The 10,090-nt window shown below is 39.6% G+C and overlaps 1 protein-coding gene across 3 annotated transcripts in view; it reads right to left on the bottom strand.

Moving 5' to 3' along the window:
• Positions 1 to 762: 762 nt before the first annotated feature.
• The window catches only part of ST18 (suppression of tumorigenicity 18, zinc finger), a 318,440-nt gene continuing 309,112 nt past the window's right edge, over positions 763 to 10,090 (bottom strand). Inside the window, exons 24-26 of one of the 3 annotated variants that reach the window (XM_011937607.1) lie at positions 8,188 to 8,291; positions 6,152 to 6,295; positions 763 to 3,250 (exon numbers count right to left, since the gene is read on the bottom strand). In XM_011937607.1, the coding sequence (XP_011792997.1) occupies positions 3,110 to 3,250; positions 6,152 to 6,295; positions 8,188 to 8,291 (389 nt within the window). In that variant the 3' untranslated portion in view covers positions 763 to 3,109. The remainder of the gene's footprint in view (positions 3,251 to 6,151; positions 6,296 to 8,187; positions 8,292 to 10,090) is intronic. The other 2 variants (XM_011937609.1, XM_011937608.1) reach the window with 2 other exon arrangements.

The raw sequence follows: 10,090 nt of genomic DNA, 5'->3' as shown, positions 1-10,090 counted from the left end.
GCCTGACTGAGCAGATTTGCATTTTGTGATCCATTTTATGTGCGTCTTCAACATGTGAGTGTGGTGACTAAATGAGAGCTATATTGTGCATTAATGGTTATGTTTTGGCTCCTGGTAAATGAAGGTCTCCCAAGTGCAACTCTGACTTTCCTCTTTGGACCCAGACTTCCCTTCAGTCAATTTGGCTTCATTACATGTGTTAAATAGATTTTTTTTTTTAAACCAGATCAAATGTAGGTGGAAACTTATTCCAGAGATGTATGAATCTGGGCAGAAACTGAAAAATTAAATTAGGATGACTATTTGACATTAGATAGAAAGAACACATAAGCAGAAGAGGTGCTATCAAGAATTTATTATCGTTTTTCTTTAATTCAAGTTTCTTTAATTTTAGCTTATATGAATCTAGAGATATACTCCGTATCCAAAGTAATTTTGGAATCAGGAGGGTGGGCCCTCTATCTTGCCACCTATTAGATCTGAGTGAATTTGCTGCTACTCCTAGCAAAGGTCTTCCTTATGTCAAAGCATTCCCTGTTCTGGAGGTGAATGCCACATCAAAGGCAGTGACAGCTTGTCAACTGGCCAAAAGTCCTGTCCACTTTAAGGCAAGCAGACCAGCTGTCAGAACAGAAATGTCTCCGAATGACTGGCAGGCTCAAGTGCACCCCGGGGACCTCATCAGGGCTCGTTCTGGACAGCGGATTCCATGGGAAGGGGATACTAGTCCCTAGATAACAGCCTGAGAAAGATCACATCAAAACTCGTTATCAGTTTTTATTTCCTACCATACACCAAATGTACAGCACTGAACACAATTTTGTTGCTTTGATGTAAGAAATATTAAGTGTTTGGAGAAACAGTATACAAACAAACTACCTCAAATAAAAAAATGCATACATCGTTGCCTTTTTGTTGTTTACAAAAGACCAATTTACAGTATTGATCATTAACATAGTTGAAAAGAAAACAAATTCAGTGCACGTTACAAAACACCTCAAGTACAAAGTAGGCAAATAAACACAAACATACTTCACAAAACATCCTGCTCAAACTATGCCAACACAAATAAATTAACCTGAAGTCATAGTAAATCATAGTAATAAATATGTAGGTTGGTAAGAGATTTCTTTTAAATTAAATAAAATATATAACAAACTTGTTAAAATATTTAGCAAATTAAACGTTTGTCTTTGTAATAAGTGAACTCATTTGTATGCATCCATGAAGTACTGTATAGCAAAATGTTTGTGAGTACATAACTGTAATAGAAAATTTTGTTTGGTGTCCCATTTATAATAGATAGCACATATGGTAGCTCATTTTTTAAATTGATTTTTAAATAAACACCGTTTCTACCTAAGAACATACAGTTCATCTTCACTAAACTAAGATTCAAGAGTTCAAATGAACTCCAAACCAAACATAAACCTCACTTAATGCATAACAATGACCACAATTTCATGGGAGTGGAATTATTGTTGAGTATTGTTTTTCATTTGTGCAGGTAACAGTAATAACAGTGGAATATATCAAGCCTGTGAATGCCATCACGTTCCATCTAAATATCCATGAGGTTAATAAAAAATAAACACTTTTGTTTATAGCACAGAAAATTAAGCCCACACTAAGTTCGTGTGTACATTTACACAGAGGCACGTCTGCACATGAAATGTGTGTGCACACCAAAAAGGCAGTTTAGCTGGTTGTCTATACCTTTTCCTTAAAAAAAATAAATATAAAAAAACTTTTGAAACAATGCTTAACTACTTTACAATCCCTGAAATAGACATTGCCTTTACTATAGCAACTATGAAACTCTGACCCATTCAGAAATTCAAGATTGTGGGCTCAATTCAAAGTGTGGATGAGTGTGTGTGTGTGTGTGTCTGTGTGTGAGTATGCCTGTGTGTGTGAGTGTGTGTGTATATTTTGTAGTACTTGAAGGTCTATGGCAAGATTTCTATCAAATTGAATGTTGTCTTGTTTCCTATGGAGGGTGAGACCCAAGTTGCCAGTGTTTGAAGTAATCACTCAGATTGGAGTAACATTTCTTCATGTGTTACTATATTTTCCATTCCTTTCCAGTCAACCCAGTAAGATAAATGCTATTTCAGGGGCTATGGTATCTACAAAATTTTTCATTTGGATGTGTTTGTATTTGCTAAGTGCAAATCTACACCAATATTGTCACTTGTATATTGTACCAACATATGGCAGGAAAGCCTGGCTGGTCACACCAAGTCTTATTTTTCATCTTGGGAAACGAGTTGCCAACGATCTGATATGACTTGAAAAACAAACAGATAAATCTGCATCACTAAAAAAGCTTATGTTTCTTTAAAACATTTCAAATAAATAATTCATATTAACGAAAACCGTCCAGCCAAGTCGAATACTTTGCTGATTGCTATATTTAATTATTGCTAACAAATTCTGAGCAGGCTGTTTTCCAGTATCCTGTGCTTTTGTGAGTGCGGATTCCCCACTAGTGGGCGCCATTTGTCTTCTTATTCCTTGTGTGCAGCTCACCTTACCACAAACTCATTTATAAATACAAAAACCAGTGAAAGGTGGGGGAAGAAGTGTGCAATAAAAATCAAACTCAACTATAGTGCAGTCCTTAGACAAGGATTTCCTCCACCCTTTCCTGTTTCCTCATTAAAACCCAGCAAGAAAGATGACTTGAGAATAGCATTTCTATTTAAATCCTATTGGAAAATAAATTAATAACACACTTGTAAAAATATGGCAGACTTCAAAATGCAGTTAAAAGATAAAAAACTCTTCGATTAGTAATAAATAAATTATAAAAATGTCACATTTATTTTACATATACTTTACAAAAAAAGAGTACAATGAAGAAATAAAAGAAAATCATATGAAAATAAATAAGATCTAATAATTGACTGCATTGCTTTTAATCCAAGAAGTCTATCATAGTTTTTCTTTCCTTTTTATATCAGCTGGGGAAAATAAAATTAGTGCAATGTTGCAATTGTAAATGCAGTACGGCAACCTCCATGCCTTAGCAGTACACGAACCACTAACAGATCCATCTGGAGTTTGCTGCTGTTGGTAATTTCTGTTGCCCGGCAGTGCTGTGATCCTACACATGGATACCCTTCACTGCCTGTTTGATACTTTCCAGTAGAGCTTTGCATTCCGGGGAATAGTCCCGTTCCAGATTGCTGTACATGTCTGTGAGTGTATTTACATATGCTTCAAAATTCTGCTCACTGATAGGTCCCTAAATGGAGACAAAACACATTGACCCAATCACAGTGGTTCAGGCTGAGGGAAAAGAAGGACCCAGTGACATCGAAGACCTGTGATCCGGGAGTCGGGAGGGAAGGCAAGGGTGCATATGGCTGCCGGAGTTGGAGGAGATGGAGAGAGATGGAGTGTGTGCGGGATTCATCTGTTCACTCTTAATTCGGGAGACAAATGTGACTGACTTGTACAGTATTTGGGGTTGATTTGGAGCACATAAAGTATATGTCTGGCTGTTGACTCGGACTCCACAAAACTTTTCTACTTCTCTTGGGAGGCAGTCTCAGCCTTGACTGCACATGCCTTACACAACAGAGGCTCCTGTTTGTGGAAGGTGAATATTTGTGAGGCTGGGAAGGGTTGCTTGTACTAAGTGGTGCCTTTAACAGCACTGGGCAGAAACTTAAGGAATTTAAATTTGAGCAAGTTACTCAGTAACAGTTGTGATGGAAAATTTTCCTCCTCCATCCTCAGACCCTTTGAACCTGTTTCTCTCCTGTGGCATCATTGTAATACACTTTTTACATTTCTCAGTCTTTGCAGGCAGAATATCAATTTCACAAAGTTTAAATTTATTCATCCCCTATTCTTTTTTTTTTTTTTTTTTTTTGAGACAAGAGTCTCGCACTGTCGCCCAGGCTGGAGTGCAGTGGTGTGATCTCAGCTCACTGCAACCTCTGCCTCCCAGGTTCAAGAGTAGCTGGGATTACAGGCATGCACCACCACACCCGGCTAATTTTTGTATTTTTAGTAGAGATGGGATTTCACCATGTTGGCCAGGCTGGCCTCAAACACTTGACCTCAGGTGATCCACCCGCCTCGGCCTCCCAAAATGCTGAGATTACAGGCGTGAGCCACTGTACTTGGCCTCCCTGTTCTTTTTGTATGTTTTGGTCTCTCCTTTACCCAGTGTGATGCTTCAAGGAGAGCACAGGCTGGATATGTGTAAATTTCACACAAATGTGAAACGGAATGAATGTCACAAGGGGCATGTTACTCAGTCATTTCTGTTGCCACCATTTTCCCTCCTTTTTAAAAACACATGGCGTGAGACTTACTTTGCAAGGTGCTTGCAAGAAAGGACATTTAAATGTCAAAGTATAGTGCTATTGTTGCTATTTAAGGAAATAAGCTTTCTAAATTTGAAGGTATTTGGTTGTGGTCTGCTCAGCAAAGTGCTGATCTAAATTATTAGTATTGTCCAATCGTGATTCTCTGTCCCCTCCTCTTTCCTGCCTTTGCTGTGCCTTGTGTTTCTTGGAGAGTCAGGGAATGGGATGGGGACCCAGGAAGCACAGTGGATAAAGGCCACTCTGCAGGGCCTGGCCCACTTACCTTGTGTTAGCTTTGGAAACTTGATCAAATTAAGTAAGCTCTCTGAGCCCTGATTTCCTCAGCTATGGAATGGGAATACTAATGCTCGCTCTTTGGTGCTTTTGTAACATTTTGTGTGATCCGCCCTAAAAATCACCACTGGAGTGCTCTGTGTGGTGAGTACACAAGGCACAAGTTAACTTGTGTAGTACCTATTTTTTATGGCAGTGGTGAAGAAGAAAATACTAAGGAATGCATGTTCACAGTATGATTTATGCAATGTTAACAAATAACATTACAATGATTTTGAATAATTATCTTAATCCTTACCATAGTGGCATCATTTATTTTGCTTTGTGTTCATTATTACATTATTGATTTTTTGGCAGGTGGGAGTCAAGAAACATATTTGGAATTGTTTAAGATAAGAACTCCATGCTAAGAACTTGGGTACAATTGAGGGGCTTAATGTTTCAACCAAAATCAATTATATTTCTTCATCACATTGCTGCTTCTGTAAATAATTTCATATATAAAATTGGCATATTTGCAAAAATTATTCTAAAAATTTAGGTTCTGAGGAAATTAAAAGCATTCAGCAATGTAGTCTCTCCTCCAAATATTTGCCTGTATTTAAGAATATGTAAAAGAAGCTAATTTTCTGTGAATTCCAGATACAGTCAAGCAATGTATAACAACATCTCAGTCAATGATAGACTGAATATATGATGGTAGTCCCATAAGATAACAATAGCATATTTTTATGGTTTAGATATGTTTTTCCATGTTTAGATACACAAATACTAGTAATTGCCTAAAATGTTCAGTACACTAACATGCTGCTCCGGTGGGTAACCTCAGAGCAGTAGGCTGTACCATATAGCCTGGGTGTGCAGTAAGTAAAGTAGGGTCTGTCATCTGGGTTTGTAGAAGTTCACTGTATGATGTTCACACAGTGCCAAAATTGCCTAAGGGACACATTTCTTAGAACGTGTGCCCATTATTAAGTGTTGGAGGACTATAGTTGCAAACCTGAAAGACATGCTTCGATTTTGAAAACGAGTATCCCTTGCTCATTTTTTTTTTCTTTTTATTTTATATGAGGAGAACTGAAGTAGGTTCTTCATACTTCCATATGAAGAAAGCACCTAGTCCATTGGGAATTGAACATTTTTGATTACAGTTCTTGAGTTGGGTGGATAATGCAAATAGTGGTCTCAGATTTTATAAGATATGGAATCTTCTACTTGGAAATACATTTTCACTGAGAGAGTTTTGCCCATTCAACTTTCACATGACGTTATGAACCGAGCTTTAAAAAATCCTTTGGTTTTAAATGACTTTGGCTTCTAAAAAATTCTTGGCCTTAATATAATTTAAATAAATGTATCTACCACGTTCCCAGAGAGGGAGATTACTCCAAGCCAGACTGTGATGAAGTGTGGTCACTCTGCGACTGCTCACAGGTCTCCTCAAAGCTCAGTCGTGGCAACCCTGTCGGTAAATGCATGATGACACTGCAAATGCTTGTAATGGAACAGCAAAGTTCTGGCCTTGAACTTACCATCTGTGGAAGCTGGATGTCAGCAAGGCTTGAAATGAGAGCTTGGCTCAGACCTGCCAGCTCTTTTAGCAGACTTTCATTGTTCTGTTCTATAAGTTTGTTCTCCTCTTCTATCGTCTTTAAGTTGCTCTCCATGGACGTGATCTACAACAGAAATAACTTAGGAATGTGAGTAGTGGAGTTTGGAAGGAGCACAAAAGGTTTCTCCCTGAAAGAAAACACACCAGGTGAATCTGAACATTAAGAGATGCATGTGTGCAACTTCTCAGCATGAAGCTGCAGCCCCATTGGATTGTTTGAAGTGCTAGAATCAAATCCCCAAATTTTCATTTTTAGCCCAGACTTCCTCAGGAATTGTGAAACTTCTCCACGTGGCTGTATGATGGATATCTCAAACTCAACATGCTTAAAGCAAACTTTGCTATTTTCCCCAAACCTGCTCCATCTGCTGTGTCCCTTTTCCAGCCAGCAGCAGCTCAACTTAAGTGCAGATCCCCCATGACTCTTTCTTTCATACCTCTCCTCCACTGGCGCCTCCTTCAAAATATCCAGGATGGGACCACTGTCCCCTCTACACTGCTGGCCCCTGGGCCCAGCCACCAGTGTGACTATGCTGCCTTCTCGTGGGTGGCCCTGTGCCTGCCATTACCCCATTTAATCTCTTCTCAGCCTTTCCTCAACACAGCCACCAAGATGAGCCTCTTAAAATGCAAGTCAGCATGTCAATCAGAGAGGATGATGCTACTCGTTGGGTCAAAACTGTGCTACAGTTCTGCATACATTCAGAATAAAAACCAAGGTCTTTAAAATGGCCTAAGATGCCCCATGGGAGCTGCCCTGTTGCATCTGAGGCTGTTCTCCTGTGACCTGCCCCACCCAGCTCACTCACCTGCGACCACATTTCTCTTTGCTGTTTCTTAAATCCCCAGACCTTCTCATGATGAGCGCTTTTGCGCTTGCGGGGTTTCTTCTGTTTGAAACATTCTTTCTCCATACCTGTTTGGCCAACTCCCTCATTCCTCAAATCTTTGCGGATGCCTTTCTTCTCCCTGGCAGCTGGTGGTCCCATTAACTATTGAAATACAGCCACTCACCCAGCCCTCTGCCATTCTAGCATACAACATAATTGATCATTTATGACTTTTTTGTTTATTATCGCTTCCTCCTTCTAGACGATAAGTCTCAGGAGGACAGAGGCCTTTGTGTTCTTTGCTAATGGTTTTCTAGAGGAATTCCCAGGATTTCTAGACAAAAGTATCAATCTGTGGATCAGATGGCCATTAATTGATGATGGCAACAATGGTCACTCTGAGTAAGGAAACCAAAATTTCAGATGGATTAAAACCCTTTGTCTTAAGCTGTTGTGTGAGGACTTCCAAGAGATCCGGTAATCATGGTGGTATAAAAATCCCCTGCAGGGAAAGGGAGAAAGATACTCAGTCCTATTCTCTGTCTCATTCTTTTGCTGCTAACTTGTTGCAAGAGAGTTATGATTCGTGTTTTAAAAATCTTGGACTGAACTGTTAATTTCCAGGGGATGAGGCAGACATCACAAAGAAGAATGCAGAATTGAGAAATTACTTGGGCTTTTAGGTAAAGAATTTGCTCAAGAAAATGTTCAGTAAGATCTGTTTCTAATAAATACTTACACATTCAGAGGTGTTCCAAAAACAATTAAATGAAAAAGTTGCTTTATTTTACTTGAATTTTGAATGAAACCAAGGATTCTTACCTTTTCATCACATTTTTTTTCTAATGCACTACGTGCTCCACCAGACTGTTTGATTATAGGATAATCTGCCTTGTTTGCTTATGAAACCTTTGATGTCACCAGGGCAAAACAGGAGACAGCTTGCCCACAGCTACTGAATAAATGGTAACCTGGGGTGATCCAGCTATTCAGAATTTTACAATAATTATGGAATCTAGAAATACTCAGCATATTGACTCTAAGATATATTTTCACACAAGCTTTAAAAAGTTCAATGTTTTGTTTCCACTAAAGATTAAGGATCATGAATTACTTTTTTTTTCACCTGGGTCTGAAGTTTCATCATATCTGCTTCAATTTTAAGGTTGGATTCATTCAGTTCCTTTATTTCTTCATCCAAATGTCTAATTTCTTCATCACTCTCTATTCCTGTAAAGAGTAAGACTACCTTAGTTCGAACTGAAAACTGTTAACAATTGAGTCATATGTTTAATATGTGATTTGCTACTTGAAAATGAGACTTCCATTTGAAGTGTTTTTACCAAAACAATGCATATCCAGGATTCTGAAAAAGTGGATAAGAGAAATTGCACATTTAATTTCTCGGTAAGAAAGAAAAGAGAGAGTAGAAAAGTGCCACCGTTGCACGTAGTTCAGTTATTTCAGAGGGGTGCTACCAGGCGTGTTTGTATATGTGTCTTCAATTACATCTCAACGCACCCTACAGCGGGACTCGCTCCATTATATCCTCCTCACATACAAAGACACCAAGCCCAGAGAGGTTAAGTGAGGCCTCAGGAATCACTGACAGAAGTTAAATAACCTGCCCAAGTTCAAATTAAGAGGCAGAGCTGGGATTAAACCTCAAAGCCCTTGCATTCCCTTATTCAAAATGCTGCAAGGACAGTTTTATGACGAGTAATTAAATATCTGTTTAGTTGAGTCAGACCTTAGGAACCATGACTGGAGGCAGAGCTCCGGGGCTGCTGGCAGGTGAATTAGAGTCCAGAGACACATTGGCAGAGTCTTCCACATGGACATGGATGAGGAAAATGTAATTTAGGGGGAAGGACATCAGCTTGGGAGTTTGAATCCAGTTCTTGAACATGGGCAACTTACTTATGTTCTTTGTGCTTCAGTTTCTTCTTCTATAAAATAGGCATGATATCTACACTGTGAGAATGAATGCAATAAAATGTAGAGTGCTAAACATGCCACAGGCTCTCAATGAATGGTGGTTATTTCCCATGATTACTTTGTAGAAGGAGTATGACTACATTTGAAAGGTTTCAAGGACCCAGGGAAGGTAGTTAATATTAAGGATGCGAGAAGCAGGATTGGAGGTAATTTTATCTCCTAGAAGAATGAGTCTGAACCAGAGTGACAATGAAGAGGGACATGTGAACTTCCACAGTGAGACTTCATAGGAGCAATTTCATGAGAGCAGGATAAAGGGTACTTGGCCTGACAATTGGTTTGAAAGAGATCTGGGCTCTTATATTTTGCTAGGGTGACTACTTTGGGAAATAATCCATTACCTCCTGAAGGTGGATGCTCACGTTCTCTATGATCCTCCAATTTCTTCCTTAGGTACACACCCAAAACAAATGGTTGTACACAGGAAGCATACATAAGGGGTACACAGCAGTGTTGCTCGCCAAAAGCAAAACTTGAAAGGAAGCCACATGCCCACCAAACACAACATGGGTGACTCTTAGTAATTCAGTGGGAAGAGAAAAAAAGTAAGCCGAAAGGTACATCACATACAGCATGATAAAACAGATGGCTATTCTGTGGGTACTTACTGCTTTATTAAAAGTAACTACTTGATAAAGTGAGCCATGCATGAACCAATGGAGAGAGTGTATCATAAGATTGATATAACTCTGGGCTCTAAGATTTAATGAAAAAAGGAAAACGGGGGGGCGGAGCAAGATGGCTGAATAGGAACAGCTCCAGTCTCCAACACCCAGTGTGAGCGACACAGAAGACCGGTGATTTCTGCATTTTCAACTGAGGTACTGGGGTCATCTCACTAGGGAGTGCCGGACAATCGGTGCTGGTCAGCTGCTGCAGCCCGACCAGTGAGAGCTGAAGCAGGGCAAGGCATCGCCTCACCTGGGAAGCAAGGTGGAAGGGAATCCCTTTTCCTAGCCAGGGGAACTGAGACACACAACACCTGGAAAATCGGGTAACTCCCACCCCAATACTGCGCTTTAAGCAAACAG

The sequence above is a fragment of the Colobus angolensis genome, unplaced genomic scaffold (genome assembly GCF_000951035.1).
Source record: "Colobus angolensis palliatus isolate OR3802 unplaced genomic scaffold, Cang.pa_1.0 Scaffold166, whole genome shotgun sequence".
NCBI classification, from domain to species: domain Eukaryota; kingdom Metazoa; phylum Chordata; class Mammalia; order Primates; family Cercopithecidae; genus Colobus; species Colobus angolensis.
Note: the sequence above shows the minus strand (reverse complement) of the source record. Positions and strands in the feature narration are given on the sequence as shown.